At 46.7% G+C, this 23,771-nt stretch overlaps 1 protein-coding gene across 1 annotated transcript in view; it reads left to right on the top strand.

Moving 5' to 3' along the window:
* The window catches only part of TM9SF1 (transmembrane 9 superfamily member 1), a 25,556-nt gene extending 4,936 nt beyond the window's left edge, over positions 1 to 20,620 (top strand). The window contains exons 3-5 of the mRNA XM_032235451.1: positions 6,113 to 6,920; positions 14,602 to 14,875; positions 18,699 to 20,620. Of these exons, the coding sequence (XP_032091342.1) occupies positions 6,113 to 6,920; positions 14,602 to 14,875; positions 18,699 to 19,092 (1,476 nt within the window). The 3' untranslated portion in view covers positions 19,093 to 20,620. The remainder of the gene's footprint in view (positions 1 to 6,112; positions 6,921 to 14,601; positions 14,876 to 18,698) is intronic.
* Positions 20,621 to 23,771: the final 3,151 nt, after the last annotated feature.

The following is a 23,771-nucleotide window of genomic DNA, read 5'->3' as shown; positions in this document are numbered from 1 at the left end:
CCAGCGTGGGAAATTCCATGGCATTTCAATATAGTCGGAACTCGAGGATTTCCTGTATAAATTTAACAGAATATAAGACACATTAGAGCTAGTTTGGCCTAGTAGTTAAGGCACCACACAACAAACCAGGAGATGGTGAGTTCTAGTTCTAGACATTCAAAACTGGCTGGGTGATTTTGGGCCAATCATCAGGAGACGGTGAGTTCTAGTCCCTCCTCAGGTATGAAAGCTAACTTGGTAACTTTGGGCCAATCACCAGGAGATGGTGAGTTCTAGTTCCACTTCAGGCACAAAGGCAGACTGGGTGACTTAGCCAATTACCAGGAGATGGTGAGTTCTAGTCCTGTCTTAAGCATGGAAGCCATCTAGGTGACTTTGGGACAATCACCAGGAGATGGTGAGTTCTAGTCCTGCATTAGGCATGAAAACTTGCTGGGTGACTTTGAGGCAAACACCAGGAGACAGTGAGTTCTAGTTTTGCCTTAGGCATGAAAGCTAGTGAGTTATAGTCTCTTCTCAGGTGTGAGAGCTAGCTGGATAACTTTGGGCCAATCACCAGGAGACAATGAGTTCTAGTTTTGCTTTAGTCATGAAAGCTAGTGAGTTATAGTCTCTCCTCAGGTGTGAGAGCTAGCTGGATAACTTTGGGCCAATCACCAGGAGACAATGAGTTCTAGTTTTGCTATAGGCATGAAAGCTAGTGAGTTATAGTCTCTTCTCAGGTGTGAGAGCTAGCGGGATAACTTTGGGCCAATCACCAGGAGACAATGAGTTCTAGTTTTGCTTTAGGCATGAAAGCTAGTGAGTTATAGTCTCTCCTCAGGTGTGAGAGCTAGCGGGATAACTTTGGGCCAATCACCAGGAGACGGTGAGTTCTAGTTTTGCCTTAGGCATGAAAGCTAGTGAGTTATAGTCTCTTCTCAGGTGTGAGAGCTAGCTGGGTACCTTTGGGCCAATCACCAGGGGACAATGAGTTCTAGTTTTGCTTTAGGCATGAAAGCTAGTGAGTTATAGTCTCTCCTCAGGTGTGAGAGCTAGCGGGATAACTTTGGGCCAATCACCAGGAGACGGTGAGTTCTAGTTTTGCCTTAGGCATGAAAGCTAGTGAGTTATAGTCTCTTCTCAGGTGTGAGAGCTAGCTGGGTACCTTTGGGCCAATCACCAGGGGACAATGAGTTCTAGTTTTGCCTTAGGCATGAAAGCTAGTGAGTTATAGTCTCTCCTCAGGTGTGAGAGCTAGCGGGATAACTTTGGGCCAATCACCAGGAGACAATGAGTTCTAGTTTTGCTTTAGGCATGAAAGCTAGTGAGTTATAGTCTCTTCTCAGGTGTGAGAGCTAGCGGGATAACTTTGGGCCAATCACCAGGAGACAATGAGTTCTAGTTTTGCTTTAGGCATGAAAGCTAGTGAGTTATAGTCTCTCCTCAGGTGTGAGAGCTAGCGGGATAACTTTGGGCCAATCACCAGGAGACGGTGAGTTCTAGTTTTGCCTTAGGCATGAAAGCTAGTGAGTTATAGTCTCTCCTCAGGTGTGAGAGCTAGCGGGATAACTTTGGGCCAATCACCAGGAGACAATGAGTTCTAGTTTTGCTTTAGGCATGAAAGCTAGTGAGTTATAGTCTCTTCTCAGGTGTGAGAGCTAGCGGGATAACTTTGGGCCAATCACCAGGAGACAATGAGTTCTAGTTTTGCTTTAGGCATGAAAGCTAGTGAGTTATAGTCTCTTCTCAGGTGTGAGAGCTAGCGGGATAACTTTGGGCCAATCACCAGGAGACAATGAGTTCTAGTTTTGCTTTAGGCATGAAAGCTAGTGAGTTATAGTCTCTTCTCAGGTGTGAGAGCTAGCTGGGTACCTTTGGGCCAATCACCAGGGGACAATGAGTTCTAGTTTTGCTTTAGGCATGAAAGCTAGTGAGTTATAGTCTCTCCTCAGGTGTGAGAGCTAGCGGGATAACTTTGGGCCAATCACCAGGAGACGGTGAGTTCTAGTTTTGCCTTAGGCATGAAAGCTAGTGAGTTATAGTCTCTTCTCAGGTGTGAGAGCTAGCTGGGTATCTTTGGGCCAATCACCAGGGGACGGTGAGTTCTAGTCCTGCCTTAGGCATGAAAGCTAGTGAGTTCTAGTCTCTCCTCAGATATGAAAACTAGCTGGGTGACTTTGGGCCAATCACCAGGAGACGGTGAGTTCTAGTTCCACCTCAGACCTGGAGGCAGGCTGGGTGATTCTTGACCACATCACCAGGAGGCAGTGAGTTCAAGTCCTGCCATAGGCATGAAAGCCAGCTGGGTGACTTTGGACCAATTACTGGGAGACAGTGAGTTCTAGTCCCACCTTTGGCAGGAAAACAGCCGGGTAACTTTGGATGATCAGTCAGTCAGATTCTGTGGCAACCAACCGATCGACCCTTAAAACAGACATTAGAAAAGGAAGGAAAAGGAGGAAGGAAGAAAAAAGAGAACCCCCCAAAAAACTGTTGAGAGAATTTTAATCGGGAAGCCAACGACCTTATAAATCTAAATTTTATCGTCTCGTCGTATGAAAAAAAACAACAGCCACCAGACAAGACATCTAAATCCTGGGATGTAGTTAAAACTCATGAATTGAATTTGGGTAAGTGACCTCTGCCCCATCATGAGTTACAACTCCCATCATCCTCAGGACTACAAAGCTGAGAGTTACAGATTTCTAAAATATCACACATTGATTGCGTTTTCAGCCAGACGCTGGAATGAAAAGCAAAAGAGAAAATTAGAAATCAGTTGTCTTCTCAACTCCGCGACTTTAAGAGAAACGGACTCCCAGAATTCCTTAATAAGCTAGGTATGCCGGCTGGGGAATTCTGGGAGTTGAAGTCCACTCCTCTCAAAAGTTGTGGAGTAGGGGCACTCTAGCCCTCCTTCGGTAGCCTTTATGGCACATCCTTATTCGGAGAACTTTTTCCTAGTGGCTAATCTTGAGGATTCCCTTCTAGGGTGAAAACTCTACTGTTTCTCAACCTTGGTGTCTCGGAAGATGCTAGCTGAGGAATTCTGGGAGTTGAAGTCCACTCCTCTCAAAGTTGTGGAATAGGGGCACTCTAGCCCTCCTTCGGTAGCCTTTATGGCACATCCTTATTTGGAGGACTTTTTCCTAGTGGGTAATCTTGAGGATTCCCCTCTAGGGTGAAAACTCTACTGTTTCTCAACCTTGGTGTCTCGGAAGATGCTAGCTGAGGAATTCTGGGAGTTGAAGTCCACTCCTCTCAAAAGTTGTGGAGTAGGGGCACTCTAGCCTTCCTTCGGTAGCCTTTATGGCACATCCTTATTTGGAGGACTTTTTCCTAGTGGCTAATCTTGAGGATTCCCCTCTAGGGTGAAAACTCTACTGTTTCTCAACCTTGGTATCTCGGAAGATGCTAGCTGAGGAATTCTGGGAGTTGAAGTCCACTCCTCTCAAAAGTTGTGGAGTAGGGACACTCTAGCCCTCCTTCGGTAGCCTTTATGGCACATCCTTATTTGGAGGACTTTTTCCTAGTGGCTAATCTTGAGGATTCCCCTCTAGGGTGAAAACTCTACTGTTTCTCAACCTTGGTATCTTGGATTTTGCTAGCTGAGGAATTCTGGGAGTTGAAGTCCACTCCTCTCAAAAGTTGTGGAGTAGGGGCACTCTAGCCTTCCTTCGGTAGCCTTTATGGCACATCCTTATTTGGAGGACTTTTTCCTAGTGGCTAATCTTGAGGATTCCCCTCTAGGGTGAAAACTCTACTGTTTCTCAACCTTGGTATCTCGGAAGATGCTAGCTGAGGAATTCTGGGAGTTGAAGTCCACTCCTCTCAAAAGTTGTGGAGTAGGGGCACTCTAGCCTTCCTTCGGTAGCCTTTATGGCACATCCTTATTTGGAGGACTTTTTCCTAGTGGCTAATCTTGAGGATTCCCCTCTAGGGTGAAAACTCTACTGTTTCTCAACCTTGGTATCTCGGAAGATGCTAGCTGAGGAATTCTGGGAGTTGAAGTCCACTCCTCTCAAAAGTTGTGGAGTAGGGGCACTCTAGCCTTCCTTCGGTAGCCTTTATGGCACATCCTTATTTGGAGGACTTTTTCCTAGTGGCTAATCTTGAGGATTCTCCTCTAGGGTGAAAACTCTACTGTTTCTCAACCTTGGTGTCTCGGAAGATGCTAGCTGAGGAATTCTGGGAGTTGAAGTCCACTCCTCTCAAAGTTGTGGAGTAGGGACACTCTAGCCCTCCTTCGGTAGCCTTTATGGCACATCCTTATTTGGAGGACTTTTTCCTAGTGGCTAATCTTGAGGATTCCCCTCTAGGGTGAAAACTCTACTGTTTCTCAACCTTGGTATCTCGGAAGATGCTAGCTGAGGAATTCTGGGAGTTGAAGTCCACTCCTCTCAAAAGTTGTGGAGTAGGGGCATTCTAGCCTTCCTTCGGTAGCCTTTATGGCACATCCTTATTTGGAGGACTTTTTCCTAGTGGCTAATCTTGAGGATTCCCCTCTAGGGTGAAAACTCTACTGTTTCTCAACCTTGGTATCTCGGAAGATGCTAGCTGAGGAATTCTGGGAGTTGAAGTCCACTCCTCTCAAAAGTTGTGGAGTAGGGGCACTCTAGCCTTCCTTCGGTAGCCTTTATGGCACATCCTTATTTGGAGGACTTTTTCCTAGTGGCTAATCTTGAGGATTCCCCTCTAGGGTGAAAACTCTACTGTTTCTCAACCTTGGTGTCTCGGAAGATGCTAGCTGAGGAATTCTGGGAGTTGAAGGCCCACTCATCTTCAATTTCTCAAGGGGAATTCTGGGAATTGAAGTCCACCCCTCTTCAAGTCACCAAGGTTGAGGAGCATTGCTCTAGATCAGGGGTGTCACTCAAAGCCTGCGAGCTGGATCTACTTAGACCTGGCCCGTGGGGGTGAAGGATCAGCCCGCAGTGCCTCTGCCAGCGAGAATGGAGCTCGGGGGGGGGGGGAATGTGCGCAGGACTCTCCCAGGCTCCGTTTTCGTTGCCAGAGGCTGCGTGGGTTGATCCTTCGCTTTTCGCTGGGAGAGGGTAGCAAAACAAACGAAAAAGAAAAGAAAAAAGGAGAGATGTTTCCCCCTTTGCATTTGGGCATCCCAGAAGGGACGAGAAAGGAGAAAGGGAAAGAGGCAAGACAAAAAGGAGGGAAGATGGGAAGAGAGCAAGGAAGGAAAAAGAAGGAAAGCGGGGAAGGACGAAGAAAGGAGAATGAAGAGGGAAGGGAAAAAAAGAAGGAAGGAAGGAAAGAAAAAGAAAGGGAGGAAGGAAGGACTGAGAGGAAGGAAGGAAAGGGAGGAAGGAAGGAAGGACTGAGAGGAGGGAGAGAGGGAGGAAGGAAGGAAAGGGAGGAAAGAAGGACTGAGAGGAAGGAAGGAAAAGGACTGAGAGGGAGGGAGGAAGGACTGAGAGGAAGGAAGGAAGGACAGAGGAGGGAGGGAAGGAAGTAAAGGGAGGAAGGAAGGAAAGGGAGGAAGGAGGGACAGATGAAGGAAGGAAAGGGAAGAGGAAGGAAGGAAGGAAGGAGAGATGAAGGAAGGAAGGACTGAGAGGAAGGAAGGACTGGGAGGAGGAAGGAAGGAAGGAAAGGGAGGAAGGAAGGATAGAGGAAGGAAGGAAAGGAGAGACTGGGAGGGAGGGAGGGAGGAAGGAAAGGAAGGATTGGGAGGGAGGGAGGAAGGAAAGGGAGGAAGGAAGGAAGGACTGAGAGGAGGGAGAGAGGGAGGAAGGAAGGAGAAAGGAAGGACTGAGAGGGAGGGAGGAAGGACTGCGAGGAAGGGAGGGAGGGAGGAAGGACTGAGAGGAAGAAAGGGAGGGAGGGCCTGAGGGACGTCCTGCCTTAGCACTTGGCCACCACAGGTGCCGACATGAGTGACGTTGAGCTGGCCACACCCACCCCGTCCCCCACGAGGTCGAACACAACCCTGATGCGGCCCTCAATGAAATCGAGTTAGACACCCCTCTACTCGATCCATTTTCTGGATTTCTCCCTCACGAATCGCTATACTTTGGAATTAAGAGAGGCGGCGGCTTCGACATCCGGAGTCCGCTGGGTCTCTCCCATTCCTTGTTTTCCGTGGTGGGCTGACTCTTCCTTCCTCCCGCGGCAGGTCGAGCGGCTCCGCCAGGCCATCGAGGAGCTCTACTACTTCGAGTTCGTGGTGGACGACCTGCCGCTCCGCGGCTTCGTGGGCTACATGGAGGAGAGCAGCTTCCTGCCCCACACCCACAAGATCAAGCTCTGGACCCACCTCGACTTCTACCTGGAGTGGAACGGCGACCGCATCGTCTACGCCAACGTCAGCGTCCGCAACGTGAAGCCCACCAGCTTGGACGACATCCAGGGTGTGCTGCCCGTGGCTTACACCTACAGCGTCCATTGGTCGGAGACCAACGCCGAGCGCCAGGGGGAACGCCGGGGAAGCCACAGCGGGGACGACGGTTTCTTCCCTCACACCTTGGAGATCCACTGGCTCTCCATCATCAACTCCATGGTGCTGGTCTTCCTCCTGGTGGGCTTTGTGGTGGTCATCCTCATGCGCGTCCTAAAGAACGACCTGGCCCGCTACAACCTGGATGAGGAGGCCTCTTCGTCGTCCTCCGGGGACGATTTTGACCAAGGAGACAATGGGTGGAAGATCATCCACACGGACGTCTTCCGGTTTCCACCCTACCGCAGCCTCCTGTGTGCCGTGCTGGGCGTGGGCAGCCAGTTCCTGGCCTTGGGCACCGGTATCATCGTGATGGCCCTGTTAGGCATGTTCAACGTCCACCGGCACGGGGCCATCAACTCGGCCGCCATCCTCCTCTACGCCCTGACTTGTTGCATCTCCGGTTATGTGTCCAGCAGCTTTTACCGCCAGATCGGTGGCGAGCGATGGGTCTGGAATATAGTGCTGACCACCAGCCTTTTCTCCGGTGAGGTTCCACCCATCTCCTCTGGCGCTCGACGGCGGTCCTCCAACAGTTCCTTCTGGATGGAGATCCACGGATTGGCCTTTTTTCTCTTTAGCCAAAGATAGGGACACTCTAGTCCTTCTTCCGTAGTCTTTATGGTTCATTTGATTTGGAGGATTTTTTTCCTAGGATAGAAGTGAGGAACGATGGCCCCTTTATGACTTGTGGATTTCAACTCCCAGAATTCCTGAGCCAGTATGGCTCAGTTGAAGTTCACAAGGCATAAAAAGGCCCTACTTGCCCATGTTGGCTCAGGAATTCTGGGAGTTGAAGTCCACCAGTCATAAAAAGGCCCTAGTTCCCCATGTTGGCTCAGGAATTCTGGGAGTTGAAGTCCACCAGTCATAAAAAGACCATAGTTCTCCATGTTGGCTCAGGGATTCTGGGAGTTGAAGTCCACCAGTCATAAAAAGACCATAGTTCTCCATGTTGGCTCAGGGATTCTGGGAGTTGAAGTCCACCAGTCATAAAAAGGCCCTAGTTCCCCATGTTGGCTCAGGGATTCTGGGAGTTGAAGTCCACCAGTCATAAAAAGGCCCTAGTTCCCCATGTTGGCTCAGGAATTCTGGGAGTTGAAGTCCACCTGTCATAAAAAGGCCCTTGTTCCTCCCCATGTTGGCTCAGGAATTCTGGGAGTTGAAGTCCACCAGTCATAAAAAGGCCCTAGTTCCCCATGCTGGCTCAGGAATTCTGGGAGTTGAAGTCCACCAGTCATAAAAAGGCCCTAGTTCCCCATGTTGGCTCAGGAATTCTGGGAGTTGAAGTCCACCAGTCATAAAAAGGCCCTAGTTCCCCATGCTGGCTCAGGAATTCTGGGAGTTGAAGTCCACCAGTCATAAAAAGGCCCTAGTTCCCCATGTTGGCTCAGGGATTCTGGGAGTTGAAGTCCACCAGTCATAAAAAGGCCCTAGTTCCCCATGTTGGCTCAGGGATTCTGGGAGTTGAAGTCCACCAGTCATAAAAAGGCCCTAGTTCCCCATGTTGGCTCAGGAATTCTGGGAGTTGAAGTCCACCTGTCATAAAAAGGCCCTTGTTCCTCCCCATGTTGGCTCAGGAATTCTGGGAGTTGAAGTCCACCAGTCATAAAAAGGCCCTAGTTCCCCATGCTGGCTCAGGAATTCTGGGAGTTGAAGTCCACCAGTTATAAAAAGGCCCTAGTTCCCCATGTTGGCTCAGGAATTCTGGGAGTTGAAGTCCACCAGTCATAAAAAGAGCATAGTTCCCTATGTTAGTTCAGGAATTCTGGGAGTTGAAGTCCACCAGTCATAAAAAGGCCCTACTTGCCCATGCTGGCTCAGGAATTCTGGGAATTGAAGTCCACCAGTTATAAAAAGGCCCTAGTTCCCCATGCTGGCTCAGGAATTCTGGGAGTTGAAGTCCACCAGTCATAAAAAGGCCATAGTTCCCCATGTTGGCTCAGGAATTCTGGGAGTTGAAGTCCACCAGTCATAAAAAGGCCCTAGTTCCCCATGTTGGCTCAGGGATTCTGGGAGTTGAAGTCCACCTGTCATAAAAAGGCCCTTGTTCCTCCCCATGTTGGCTCAGGAATTCTGGGAGTTGAAGTCCACCAGTCATAAAAAGGCCCTAGTTCCCCATGCTGGCTCAGGAATTCTGGGAGTTGAAGTCCACCAGTTATAAAAAGGCCCTAGTTCCCCATGTTGGCTCAGGAATTCTGGGAGTTGAAGTCCACCAGTCATAAAAAGAGCATAGTTCCCTATGTTAGTTCAGGAATTCTGGGAGTTGAAGTCCACCAGTCATAAAAAGGCCCTACTTGCCCATGCTGGCTCAGGAATTCTGGGAATTGAAGTCCACCAGTTATAAAAAGGCCCTAGTTCCCCATGCTGGCTCAGGAATTCTGGGAGTTGAAGTCCACCAGTCATAAAAAGGCCATAGTTCCCCATGTTGGCTCAGGAATTCTGGGAGTTGAAGTCCACCAGTCATAAAAAGACCCTAGTTCCCCATGTTGGCTCAGGAATTCTGGGAGTTGAAGTCCACCAGTCATAAAAAGGCCCTAGTTCCCCATGTTGGCTCAGGGATTCTGGGAGTTGAAGTCCACAAGGCATAAAAAGGCCCTAGTTCCCCATGTTGGCTCAGGGATTCTGGGAGTTGAAGTCCACAAGGCATAAAAAGGCCCTAGTTCCCCATGTTGGCTCAGGAATTCTGGGAGTTGAAGTCCACCTGTCATAAAAAGGCCCTTGTTCCTCCCCATGTTGGCTCAGGAATTCTGGGAGTTGAAGTCCACCAGTCATAAAAAGGCCCTAGTTCCCCATGCTGGCTCAGGAATTCTGGGAGTTGAAGTCCACCAGTTATAAAAAGGCCCTAGTTCCCCATGTTGGCTCAGGAATTCTGGGAGTTGAAGTCCACCAGTCATAAAAAGAGCATAGTTCCCTATGTTAGTTCAGGAATTCTGGGAGTTGAAGTCCACCAGTCATAAAAAGGCCCTACTTGCCCATGCTGGCTCAGGAATTCTGGGAATTGAAGTCCACCAGTTATAAAAAGGCCCTAGTTCCCCATGCTGGCTCAGGAATTCTGGGAGTTGAAGTCCACCAGTCATAAAAAGGCCATAGTTCCCCATGTTGGCTCAGGAATTCTGGGAGTTGAAGTCCACCAGTCATAAAAAGGCCCTAGTTCCCCATGTTGGCTCAGGGATTCTGGGAGTTGAAGTCCACCTGTCATAAAAAGGCCCTTGTTCCTCCCCATGTTGGCTCAGGAATTCTGGGAGTTGAAGTCCACCAGTCATAAAAAGGCCCTAGTTCCCCATGCTGGCTCAGGAATTCTGGGAGTTGAAGTCCACCAGTTATAAAAAGGCCCTAGTTCCCCATGTTGGCTCAGGAATTCTGGGAGTTGAAGTCCACCAGTCATAAAAAGAGCATAGTTCCCTATGTTAGTTCAGGAATTCTGGGAGTTGAAGTCCACCAGTCATAAAAAGGCCCTACTTGCCCATGCTGGCTCAGGAATTCTGGGAATTGAAGTCCACCAGTTATAAAAAGGCCCTAGTTCCCCATGCTGGCTCAGGAATTCTGGGAGTTGAAGTCCACCAGTCATAAAAAGGCCATAGTTCCCCATGTTGGCTCAGGAATTCTGGGAGTTGAAGTCCACCAGTCATAAAAAGACCCTAGTTCCCCATGTTGTCTCAGGAATTCTGGGAGTTGAAGTCCACCAGTCATAAAAAGGCCCTAGTTCCCCATGTTGGCTCAGGAATTCTGGGAGTTGAAGTCCACCAGTCATAAAAAGGCCCTAGTTCCCCATGCTGGCTCAGGAATTCTGGGAGTTGAAGTCCACCAGTCATAAAAAGGCCATAGTTCCCCATGTTGGCTCAGGAATTCTGGGAGTTGAAGTCCACCAGTCATAAAAAGGCCCTAGTTCCCCATGCTGGCTCAGGAATTCTGAGAGTTGAAGTCCACCAGTCATAAAAAGGCCATAGTTCCCCATGTTGGCTCAGGAATTCTGGGAGTTGAAGTCCACCAGTCATAAAAAGGCCCTAGTTCCCCATGTTGGCTCAGGAATTCTGGGAGTTGAAGTCCACCTGTCATAAAAAGGCCCTTGTTCCTCCCCATGTTGGCTCAGGAATTCTGGGAGTTGAAGTCCACCAGTCATAAAAAGGCCCTAGTTCCCCATGCTGGCTCAGGAATTCTGGGAGTTGAAGTCCACCAGTTATAAAAAGGCCCTAGTTCCCCATGTTGGCTCAGGAATTCTGGGAGTTGAAGTCCACCAGTCATAAAAAGAGCATAGTTCCCTATGTTAGTTCAGGAATTCTGGGAGTTGAAGTCCACCAGTCATAAAAAGGCCCTACTTGCCCATGCTGGCTCAGGAATTCTGGGAATTGAAGTCCACCAGTTATAAAAAGGCCCTAGTTCCCCATGCTGGATCAGGAATTCTGGGAGTTGAAGTCCACCAGTCATAAAAAGGCCATAGTTCCCCATGTTGGCTCAGGAATTCTGGGAGTTGAAGTCCACCAGTCATAAAAAGACCCTAGTTCCCCATGTTGTCTCAGGAATTCTGGGAGTTGAAGTCCACCAGTCATAAAAAGGCCCTAGTTCCCCATGTTGGCTCAGGAATTCTGGGAGTTGAAGTCCACCAGTCATAAAAAGGCCCTAGTTCCCCATGTTGGCTCAGGAATTCTGGGAGTTGAAGTCCACCAGTCATAAAAAGGCCATAGTTCCCCATGCTGGCTCAGGAATTCTGGGAGTTGAAGTCCACCAGTCATAAAAAGGCCATAGTTCCCCATGTTGGCTCAGGAATTCTGGGAGTTGAAGTCCACCAGTCATAAAAAGGCCCTAGTTCCCCATGTTGGCTCAGGAATTCTGGGAGTTGAAGTCCACCAGTCATAAAAAGGCCCTAGTTCCCCATGTTGGCTCAGGAATTCTGGGAGTTGAAGTCCACCAGTCATAAAAAGGCCCTAGTTCCCCATGTTGGCTCAGGAATTCTGGGAGTTGAAGTCCACCAGTTATAAAAAGGCCCTAGTTCCCCATGCTGGCTCAGGAATTCTGGGAGTTGAAGTCCACCAGTCATAAAAAGGCCATAGTTCCCCATGTTGGCTCAGGAATTCTGGGAGTTGAAGTCCACCAGTCATAAAAAGACCCTAGTTCCCCATGTTGTCTCAGGAATTCTGGGAGTTGAAGTCCACCAGTCATAAAAAGGCCCTAGTTCCCCATGTTGGCTCAGGAATTCTGAGAGTTGAAGTCCACCAGTCATAAAAAGGCCATAGTTCCCCATGTTGGCTCAGGAATTCTGGGAGTTGAAGTCCACCAGTCATAAAAAGGCCATAGTTCCCCATGTTGGCTCAGGAATTCTGGGAGTTGAAGTCCACCAGTCATAAAAAGGCCCTAGTTCCCCATGCTGGCTCAGGAATTCTGAGAGTTGAAGTCCACCAGTCATAAAAAGGCCCTAGTTCCTCCCCATGTTGCTCAGGAATTCTGGGAGTTGAAGTCCACCAGTCATAAAAAGGCCGTAGTTCCCCATGTTGGCTCAGGAATTCTGGGAGTTGAAGTCCACCAGTCATAAAAAGACCATAGTTCCCCATTCTGGCTCAGGAATTCTGGGAGTTGAAGTCCACCAGTCATAAAAAGGGCCTAGTTCCTCCCCATGTTGGCTCAGGAATTCTGGGAGTTGAAGTCCACCAGTCATAAAAAGGCCCTAGTTCCTCCCCATGTTGGCTCAGGGATTCTGGGAGTTGAAGTCCACCACTCATAAAAAAACCATAGTTCCCCCTGCTGGCTCAGGAATTCTGGGAGTTGAAGTCCACCAGTCATAAAAAGGCCCTAGTTCCTCCCCATGTTGGCTCAGGAATTCTGGGAGTTGAAGTCCACCACTCATAAAAAAACCATAGTTCCCCCTGCTGGCTCAGGAATTCTGGGAGTTGAAGTCCACCAGTCATAAAAAGGCCCTAGTTCCTCCCCATGTTGGCTCAGGAATTCTGGGAGTTGAAGTCCACCACTCATAAAAAAACTATAGTTCCCCATGCTGGCTCAGGAATTCTGGGAGTTGAAGTCCACCACTCATAAAAAAACTATAGTTCCCCATGCTGGCTCAGGAATTCTGGGAGTTGAAGTCCGTAAGACCTGAAAGGGCCATCGTTCTATTCTCTTCCCTATCGGTTCAGTAGTTTATTTGCTACATTTCTTAAGTGAATCGTTGCAGCGTTTTAAGTTAAGAGCATGGTTGTTAAGTAAATCTGGTTTTCTCACTGAGTTTGCATGTCAGAAGGTCACAAAAGGGATGGTTCGACCCCGGGACACTGCAACCGTCAAAAATGTGAGTCAGTTGCCAAAGGGCATAAGTGTGAACAATTGGTCAGAAATCCTTTTTTTCAGTGCCGGCGTAACTTCGAACAGTCATTATGAAGGCTGCATGCTTGTCCCTGAGGGTTACGTTGGAAGAGAAGAATAGAATAGAATAGAATAGAATAGAGGAGAACATAGACTAGAGAATAGAATAGAATGAATAATAAAACATAATTGGAACAGAGCAGAATGAAATAGAATGGAATGAAATGGAAAATGGGAATAGAATAGAGGAGAAAAAAAGAAGAGAAGAGAAAAGAGAAGAGAAAATAGAATAGAAAAGAACAGAATGAATAATAAAATATAGAATTGGAATAGAATAGATTAGAATGAATAATAAAATGTTGGAATAGAATAGAGTAGAATAGAATAAATAATAAAATATAGAATTAGAATAGAATGAATAATAAAATATTGGAATAGGATAGAGTAGAATGAATAATAAAATAGAATTAGAATAGAATGAATAATAAAATATTGGAGTAGAATAGAGTAGAATAGAGTAGAATGAATAATAAAATATAGAATTAGAACGAATAATAAAATATTGGAACAGAATAGAATAGAGTAGAATAGAATAGAGTAGAATGAATAATAAAATATTAGAATAGAATGAATAATAAAATATTAGAATAGAATGAATAATAATATAGAATTAAAATAGAATAGAATGAATAATAAAATATTAGAATAGAATGAATAATAAAATGTAGACTAGAGTATAGAATGAATAATAAAATATAGAAATAGAATAGAATGAATAATAAAATATTGGGAATAGAGTAGAATGAATAATAAAATATAGAATTAGAATAGAACGAATAATAAAATATTGGAACAGAATAGAATAGAGTAGAATGAATAATAAAATATTAGAATAGAATGAATAATAAAATATTAGAATAGAATGAATAATAAAGTATAGTGTAGTATAGAATGAATAATAAAATATAGAATTAAAATAGAATAGAATGAATAATAAAATATTAGAATAGAATGAATAATAAAATGTAGACTAGAATATAGAATGAATAATAAAATATAGAAATAGAATAGAATGAATAATAAAATATTGGAATAGAATAGAGTAGAATAGAATGAATAATATAGAATAGAAAAATGGAAAATGGGAAGGAATAGAGAAGAGAAAATAGAAGAGATGAGAAAATAGAATAGAATAGAACAGAGCAGAATGAATAATAAAATATAGAATTAGAATAGAGTGAATAATAAAATATAGATTAGAATAGAATAGAAAAATGGAAAATGGGAATAGAATAGAGAAGAGAAAATAAAAGAGAAGAGAAAATAGAATAGAACAGAATGAATAATAAAATATAGAATTGGAATAGAATAGAATGAATAATAAAATAAAGAATTTGAATAGAATATGGGAATAGAATAGAGAAGAGAAAATGGAATAGAACAGAATGAATAATATAGAATTGGAATAGAATAGAATATGGAAAATGGGAATAAAATAGAGAAGAGAGAAGAGAAGAGGAATAGAGCTGTGATGGTGAACTGTGGCACCTGTGCCAGAGGTAGCACGCAGAGCCCTCTCTATGGCCGTGCGCGCCATTGCCAGCGTCTCTTCTGGTTTCCAATATGCACATGCGCATCGGCCAGCTGATCCTTGCGCATACCAGAGCCCGGAAACCCGAAAACCAGCTGATCTTTGTTGCACCTGCCTGCACTAGAAGAGAATAGAGAATTGAAGAGAAAATAAGAATACAATATAATAGAAAAGAAGAGGAGAATAGAAATAGAATATAGGAACAGAACAGAATAGAATTAAAAGAAAAGAAAGTAACCGCTGTGTTTTTCCTCTCTCTCTCTCCGTTTCCCGCCCTGCTCAGCTCCTTTCTTCCTGACCTGGAGCGTGGTGAACTCGGTGCATTGGGCCAACGGCTCCACCCAGGCCCTGCCAGTCACCACCATCTTCCTGCTGCTGACCGTTTGGCTCCTGGTGGGCTTCCCGCTGACGGTCATCGGCGGCATCTTCGGCAAGAACCGGGCCACGCCCTTCGACGCCCCCTGCCGGACCAAGAACATTGCCCGGGAAATCCCTCCCCAGCCGTGGTACAAGTCCACCGTGGTGCATATGACCATCGGGGGGTTTCTCCCCTTCAGGTGAGGCAGCAGCCGAGGGGAGAACAGGGAACGGCCGGTCCTCGGCTCAACGACCACCATTGGGAACAGAGCCTCTTGTCGCTAAACGGAAGACGATTGTTAAGGGAGCTCTGCTTGGTTTTTTTTAAACGGCTTTTCAGGCCACGGTCGTTAAGCGAATCACAGCCGTGGTTAAGTGAGTCGCAAATGGGGATCATGTGAGCCCTGGACACTGCAGCCGTCGTAAGAGTCCTGCGGGATTGGGCGGCCTATAAATTTAATAAATAATAATTTAATAAATAAAAATGTGGCCACCGGTTGCCGAGAGCCAAAGATTGGTCACTGCAAATCGTTTCTTTCAATGCCATTGTAACGTTGGTCGCTAAACGTAAGCTGTAAGTTGAGGACTACCTATATTGTTTTGCTCCTGTGATTTAACTTCCCTCCGTCTCTCCCTGGGTCCCGAGGATGGAGCAAAGCGGGGTTCGATTCCCCCCTCCCACAATCTGTTGCTATTTCTTGTTAGTATATGCGTAGAAAAGTCACCCCTTCCTCATTTTAGAGCTGTGTTTCTCAGCCTTGGAGAGATTGAAGAGGTGTGTGGATTGCAACTCCCAGAATTCCCTGGCCAGACGTACATTCAAAGGAGGGAAGGATAAAGAAAGACAGAAGGGGAGGGAAGGAATAAAATGAAGGAAGAAGAGAGATAGAAGGAAAGGAAAGAGGGAGGGAAGGGAAGGCAGGACTAGAAGGGGGGGAAAAGGAAAGGAAAGGAAGGAAAGAGGAAGGAAGGATAAAGAAAGAAGGGGAAGGACAGGAGAAGGAAGAGGAGAGAGGGAGAAGGAAAGCAAAGAGGGAGGGAGAAAGGATAAAGGGGAAGGAAGGAAGAAAAGAAGGAAGAGGGGAGAAAGGAAGGAAGGAAATATAGAGAAAGAAGGGGAGGGAAGGAATAAAATGAAGGAAGAAGAGAGATAGAAGGAAAGGAAAGAGGGAGGGAAGGGAAAGCAGGACTAGAAGGGGCAAAAAGGAAAGGAAAGGAAGGAGAGAGGAAGGAAGGATAAAGAAGGGGAAGGACAGGAGAAGGAAGAGAAGAGAGGGAGAAGGAAAGCAAAGAGGGAGGGAGAAAGGATAAAGGGGAAGGAGGGAAGAAAAGAAGGAAGAGGGGAGAAAGGAAGGAAGGAAATATAGAGAAAGAAGGGGAAGGAAGGAATAAAATGAAGGAAGAAGAGAGATAGAAGGAAAGGAAAGAGGGAGGGAAGGGTAGGAAGGACTAGAATGGGGGAAAGGAAAGGTAAGGAAGGAGAGAGGAAGGAAGGATAAAGAAAGAAGGGGAAGGACAGGAGAAGGAAGAGGAGAGAGGGAGAAGGAAAGCAAAGAGGGAGGGAGAAAGGATAAAGGGGAAGGAAGGAAGAAAAGAAGGAAGAGGGGAGAAAGGAAGGAAGGAAATATAGAGAAAGAAGGGGAGGGAAGGAATAAAATGAAGGAAGAAGAGAGATAGAAGGAAAGGAAAGAGGGAGGGAAGGGAAAGCAGGACTAGAAGGGGCAAAAAGGAAAGGAAAGGAAGGAGAGAGGAAGGAAGGATAAAGAAGGGGAAGGACAGGAGAAGGAAGAGAAGAGAGGGAGAAGGAAAGCAAAGAGGGAGGGAGAAAGGATAAAGGGGAAGGAGGGAAGAAAAGAAGGAAGAGGGGAGAAAGGAAGGAAGGAAATATAGAGAAAGAAGGGGAAGGAAGGAATAAAATGAAGGAAGAAGAGAGATAGAAGGAAAGGAAAGAGGGAGGGAAGGGTAGGAAGGACTAGAATGGGGGAAAGGAAAGGTAAGGAAGGAGAGAGGAAGGAAGGATAAAGAAAGAAGGGGAAGGACAGGAGAAGGAAGAGGAGAGAGGGAGAAGGATAGCAAAGGAAAGAGGGATGGAGGAAAAATGGAAGAAGAGGGAGAAGAAAAGGAAAGAGGGAGGGAAGAAAAGAGGAAGGAAGGACTAGAAGGGGAGAAAGGAAAGGAAGGAGAGAGGAAGGAAGGATAAAAGAAGGGGAAGAAAGGAAGAAGAGAGGGGGAGAAGGAAAGCAAAGAGGGAGGGAGAAAGGATAGAGAAAGGGAAAGGAAGGAAGAAAAGGAAGAGGGGAGAAAGGAAGGAGGAAGGAAGGAAATATAGAGAAAGAAGGGGAAGGAAGGAATAAAATGAAGGAAGAAGAGAGAAAGAAGGAAAGGAAAGAGGGAGGGAAGGAAGGACTAGAGGGGGGGGGAAGGAAAGGAAGGAGAGAGGAAGGAAGGATAAAGAAAGAAGGGGAAGGACAGGAGAAGGAAGAGGAGAGAGGGAGAAGGAAAGCAAAGAGGGAGGGAGAAAGGATAGAGAAAGGGGAAGGAAGGAAGAAAAGAAGGAAGAGGGGAGAAAGGAAGGAGAGGAAGGAAGGAAATATAGAGAAAGAAGGGGAAGGAAGGAATAAAATGAAGGAAGAAGAGAGATAGAAGGAAAGGAAAGAGGGAGGGAAGGGAAGGAAGGACTAGAAGGGGAAAAAGGAAAGGAAAGAGAGAGGAAGGAAGGATAAAGAAAGAAGGGGAAGGGCAGGAGAAGGAAGAGGAGAGAGGGAGAAGGAAAGCAAAGGAAAGAGGGAGGGAGGAAGAATGAAAGAAGAGAGAGAAGAAAAGGGAGGGAAGGAAAGAGGAAGGAAGGGCTAGGGGGAGAAAGGAAAGGAATGAGAGAAAAAAGGAATAATAAAGAAAGAAGGGGAAGGACGAGAGAAGGAAGAAGAGAGAGGAAGAAGGAAAGCAAAGGAAAGTGGGAGGGAGGGAGGAAAATGGAAGAAGAGAGAAGAAAAGAGGGAGGGAAGAAAAGAGGAAGGAAGGACTAGAAGGGGAGAAAGGAAAGGAAGGAGAGAGGAAGGAAGGATAAAAGAAGGGGAAGAAAGGAAGAAGAGAGGGGGAGAAGGAAAGCAAAGAGGGAGGGAGAAAGGATAGAGAAAGGGAAAGGAAGGAAGAAAAGAAGGAAGAGGGGAGAAAGGAAGGAGAGGAAGGAAGGAAAGATAGAGAAAGAAGGGGAAGGAAGGAATAAAATGAAGGAAGAAGAGAGATAGAAGGAAAGGAAAGAGGGAGGGAAGGAAGGACTAGAAGGGGGAAAAAGGAAAGGAAGGAGAGAGGAAGGGTTAGGATAAAGAAAGAAGGGGAAGGACAGGAGAAGGAAGAAGAGAGAGGGAGAAGGAAAGCAAAGGAAAGAGGGCGGGAGAGAGGAAAAATGGAAGAAGAGAGAAGAAAAGGAAAGAGGGAGGGAAGAAAAGAGGAAGGAAGGACTAGAAGGGGAGAAAGGAAAGGAAGGAGAGAGGAAGGAAGGATAAAAGAAGGGGAAGAAAGGAAGAAGAGAGGGGGAGAAGGAAAGCAAAGAGGGAGGGAGAAAGGCTAGAGAAAGGGGAAGGAAGGAAGAAAAGGAAGAGGGGAGAAAGGAAGGAGAGGAAGGAAATAGAGAGAGAGAAGGAGAAGGAAGGAAGGAAACGGGAGGTAGAAGGAAAGGAAAAGAAAGCAAAGAGGGAGGGAGGAAAAAGGAAGGGAGAGAAAGGAAAGGCAGACGAGAGGACGAACGGATAAGAAAGAAAGGGAAAATGGAGTAGGAAAGGAAAAGAGGGAGGGAGGGAAGGAGAGGAAGGACAGAAAGAAGAAAAGAAGGCCGTCACAGCCGGATTATGAAGTTGGGGGTTTCATGGCGGATCCTGAACCCTGGCTGAGGAATTCTGGGAGTTGAAGTTCGCACCCCTTTCCTGTCGTCCAATTTAACCGACGCCATTTTGGGCCTGCGGAAGGATGCCTTCCTCGGCGCTAAGCCGATCTTTCACCGCCTCCCGTCTTTTCCTCCCGCAGCGCCATTTCGGTGGAGCTCTACTACATCTTCGCCACCGTCTGGGGCCGCGAGCTGTACACCCTTTACGGCATCCTCTTCTTCGTCTTCGCCATCCTGTTGAGCGTCGGGGCCTGCATCTCCATCGCCCTCACCTACTTCCAGCTCTCGGGCGAGGACTACCGCTGGTGGTGGCGCTCCATCCTGAGCGCCGGCTCCACGGGCCTCTTCATCTTCCTCTACTCCGTCTTCTACTACACCCGGCGCTCCAACATGTCCGGCATGGTGCAGACGGTGGAGTTTTTTGGCTACTCCCTGCTGACGGGTTTTGTCTTTTTCCTCATGCTGGGCACCATCTCCTTCTTCGCTTCCCTCAAGTTCATCCGTTACATCTACGTCAACCTGAAGATGGACTGAGCGGCCATTTCCGTGGCTCCGCGCGGCTCGGGTGGACGTAGCCGTACCACGCTTTCCCCCCTGGCATCTCCACCGAGCTCCGGGGGCTGGGGGACGACACATCGGCTGTTTACGATTGGTTCCTTTCTCGGCTGACGTTTCGGGAGGGCGTCCCCACTTACCGTCGTGGCCCTCGCGCAGTGGCCACCCCAAAAAAACGGGACAGGAGCAGCCTTACGTTCTCCCCTGCTGGTCAGGAAAAGCCACCAATCGGCGATCCTCCTCCGACAAGTCTACCCAGTCGAATACCTTTTCCCCTTTTTAAAGTTGAAAACTGCCTTCCTGCCTCAAATGGGATTGTTGGTTTTTTATTTTCCCCTTTCTGGCAACGGATAGAAACTGGAAATCTTTTGAGATATTCCATTTTTCCCAGCAGTTCAATGGATTAGAAGCTACTACTGGCTCACACATATATCCCTAAATACTTTTATTATTTCCCCCCCTGCTGACTTTCTCATCAGTTCAATGAATAGAAGCGAGATCGAGTTCAACACACCTGTTCCTAGATATTTAATTATTTTTCTCCCATTGATTATCCAATAGAAGCTACAGCCAGTTCACACACATATCCCTAGATATTATTATTATTATTCCCCTGCTGACTGTCTCATCAGTTCAATTAATAGAAGTGAGATCGAGTTCAACACACCTATTCCTAGATAATTTAATTATTTTTCTCCTGTTGATTATCCAATAGAAGCTACAGCCAGTTCACACACATATCCCTAGATATTATTATTATTATTGTTATTATTATTATTCCTCTGCTGACTGTCTCATCAGTTTGATGAATAGAAGCGAGGTCGAGTCCAACACACCTCCTCCTAGATAATTTAATTATTTTTCTCCTGTTGATTATCCAATAGAAGCTACCTTTCATTCAATATACACGTTTCTAAATATTTTATTATTATTTTTCCCCGTTGACTGTCATCTGTCCAACAGATAGAAGTTACAACTGGTTCACACACTTATTTCTACATTTTTTTTCACACACACCCACACCCGTTATCTAATCAGTTCAATTGATAAAAACTGCACCCATTCCTAAATATTTTATAATCACCCCCCCCCCCCCCCAACGCTGAGTATCTGATGATTTGGTCCGATACACATATCTAAATATTTTATTATTATTCTCCCTGCTGACTCTTAATCTTATCGGTTCAACGGAGAGAAACTGCCACAGGTTCGACAGGCATTTCTGGAGAGTTTATCCTTATTTTTCCCCTGTTGATTATATAATCAGTTCAACAGGTTAAAAAAAAACCTACATTCAGTTCAACACATCTCCCTTTCTTCTAATGCATTCCCTCTCTCCCTTCTAGGTTATTCAGAAAACGTGACAATATTTTAATCTCGTTTCCTCCCTATTTTTCAGATTTGTTCGGTTTTGCAGATTTCCAGCCAAGTATAAATGGACCGGACATTTTTTAAACCTGACCTAACCCGAAAGAGAGAGAAAAGGATCAACAGGCTGATCTCACATGGGTCAAACTAGATCCCAATAGCCAAGCAACGGGTTCGAAGTGCGGGATTCGGGAGAATTTGGCTTCGTTTGGCCCCTAACCCTTAAAGGGGTAGCTTTCCCAAGCTGGCTTCATCCGGAATATTTCGAGTTTCATACCGTTAAGGGCGGATGGGATTTGAAGTCGGAGAGCGATTTCCTTCAGCTAAATACCGTTTTGACAAACAGATGTAAAAACTCTTGCTTTCTCACGAGAGTTTGACGATTCCAGGAAATGTGGAGACTGCATCCCCCCCCCAAAAAATGATTTTCTGATGATTTTCTACCAGTCTCCTCGGTGACCCTTAAATAAATAAAGTAATAAATCAATAAAGCCGTTTATTCCATGCAACTTTTAAAGGTTCACCGATGAGATTGGGAGAAATCAGATAGTTAATCTTCAAGGATTTGGGGGGGGGGGGCAATGTTTTTGAAATTTGTAAATAGTAAAGACAGGTGGGAATTCAACCCCAGCTGGCTGGGGAATTCTGGGAGTTGAAATCCCACCCATCTTTACCATTCACAAATTTGAAAAAAACGAACAGTGGATTTCTGTTGTTGAATCTAATTTGTCCTCCAAGCAATTTTTTCGCACTGTCCCGCCAAGCTGTTTTCCTTCCTCTTCCTCCCCTCCTTCGTACCAGATTGAGAGCAATCCTCCCATCCCATTTTCCCCCCACCGGGAAGAGAAGAAAATATATATTATATTAAAAGGGGCTGGGGGGGAGAAGTCTATATAAGGAATTATGTATATTAGCAAGGATTGAAGTTGGATTATTTTTTAAGTTGACGTCTCGGTTTTTGCGTTTCTTTTTACAGATCTCAAAAGTTAATTTTTTATTAATAAAAAGGAAATGGAAAAATCCCAGGTCTCGGTGCTGATTCTGGGCATATTTGTGTCTTCAGCCCTTCCAACAATAGTTGTTAAATCTGTTATTTAGTACTTCTTAAAACGGGGGAAATGCTGGGAGTTGGAAGTCTATCCCACGTCTTAAAATCACCAACGCCGCTTAGACAGTTAGTCCCCGAACTTACGACATTTCTGCAGCTAAGCAAGACGGCGGTTCAGTGAGCCTCGCCCCATTGGGCGACTTTTCTCGCCGCCGTCGCAAAGAGAATCACGGCGGCTGTTAAGCTGGTAAGGCGGTTGGTTGAGTGAATCTGTCTTGGCGGAAGGTCGCCAGAGGGAATCCTGCGACCGTCGGAAATATGAATCGGTTGCCAAGGGTCTGAATTTTGATCCCATGACCATATGTCGTAAGTGCGAAAAACAGCCACTTTTTCCCCCCAACGCCGTTGTAACATGGATCGGTCCCTAAACAGATGGCTGGTACCACAAACTTCCATCTTAGATATCTTCAATATCTGCATAAATGACTTAAGATGAGGGAATAAAAGGAGAACTCATCAAATTTGTAGATGATACTAAGCTGGCAGGAATAGCCAACAGCCCAGAAGATATAGGCTCAAGATCCAGAGGATTGCAGATTAACAGAGTTGGAAGGGACCTCAGAGGTCATCTAGTCCAACCCCCCTCCATGCCCAAGCAGGAGACCCTACCATCGTTTCTGACAAATGGCAGTCCAGTCTCCAGGGATGAAGCTCCCACAACTTCTGAATAATAACAGAGCTGGAAGGGACCTTGGAGGTCATCTAGTCCAACCCCCTGCCCAGGCAGGAGATCCTACACCATTTCTGACAAATCGCAGTCCAGTCTCTTCTTGAAAGCCTCCAGGGATGAAGCTCCCATAACTTCTGAATAACAGAATAATAACAGAGCTGGAAGGGACCTTGGAGGTCATCTAGTCCAACCCCCTGCCCAGGCAGGAGATCCTTCACCGTTTCTGACAAATGGCAGTCCAGTCTCTTCTTGAAAGCCTCCAGGGAATGAAGCTCCCACAACTTCTGAATAACAGAATAATAACAGAGCTGGAAGGGACCTTGGAGGTCATCTAGTCCAACCCCTTGCCCAAGCAGGAGATCCTGCACCATTTCTGACAAATGGCAGTCCAGTCTCTTCTTGAAAGCCCCATGGGATGAAGCTCCCACAACTTCTGAATAACAGAATAATAACAGAGCTGGAAGGGACCTTGGAGGTCATCTAGTCCAACCCCCCTCCATGCCCAAGCAGGAGATCCTGCACCGTTTCTGACAAATGGCTGTCCAGTCTCTTCTTGAAAACCCCCAGGGATGAAGCTCCCACAACTTCTGAATAATAACAGAGCTGGAAGGGACCTGGTAGGTCATCTAGTCCAACCCCCTGCCCAGGCAGGAGATCCTGCACCATTTCTGACAAATCGCAGTCCAGTCTCTTCTTGAAAGTCTCCAGGGATGAAGCTCCCACAATTTCTGAATAACAGAATAATAACAGAGCTGGAAGGGACCTTGAATAAGGCCTCAGGAGGAAAATGAGAATTATCTGGGCTTCTGGTGCTGATCCATCCACCCAGCCTAAGAGGAAAGGCGAAGCTGGGTGCTTTTATCTTCCCCAACAGAGAAGCAGATGCCTCTGAACATGTGCAGAGTGCTTTTGCTGCCTGGCCTCCCTCCCCAGGGAGCCTGGTCGGGTGGGTTGAATGTTTGCAGGGATTCCTCATTGGGCCTCCAACCCCATAAAAGAGGAAAGACACAGGTGTATTCCCCTATCTAAGGGAGAAGCAGATGCCTCTGAACATGTGCAGAGTGCTTTTTCCTGGCCGGCCTCCCCAAGGAGCTTAGCCAGGTGAATTGAGCGATTGCAGTGACTCCTCGTTGGGCTCGTCTTCCAATCCCATAAAAGAAGACAGATAGCCCTACCTAAGGATGTATCTGTATCTAAGAGAGAAGCAGATACCTCTGACCATGTACAGAGCGCTTTCCTTGATTTCCCCCCCTCCCCAGGGAGCTTGCTTGGGTGGTGACTGAGCTCCTCCTCCAGCCCCATAAAAGAGGAAAAGCGCAGATGCATATATACCCTTATCTAAGGGAGGGGGGGGGAAAGCAGGTGCCTCTGAACATGTGCAGAGCGCCTTCCCGCTGCGTGAATTGGAAATGGTTGCAGTAAGTCCTCCGCTCCTGAATCGGCGCTAGAGGCGCGCGCGCTCCCCCCCCCCACGCGCTGGCTCGCTCGCTTCCGGCGTCCCTTCTGCCCGTC

Source organism: Thamnophis elegans, chromosome Z, assembly GCF_009769535.1.
Source record: "Thamnophis elegans isolate rThaEle1 chromosome Z, rThaEle1.pri, whole genome shotgun sequence".
NCBI lineage: Eukaryota > Metazoa > Chordata > Lepidosauria > Squamata > Colubridae > Thamnophis > Thamnophis elegans.
The sequence above is the reverse complement of the archived record's forward strand: the minus strand, read 5'-3'. Positions and strand labels throughout refer to the sequence as shown.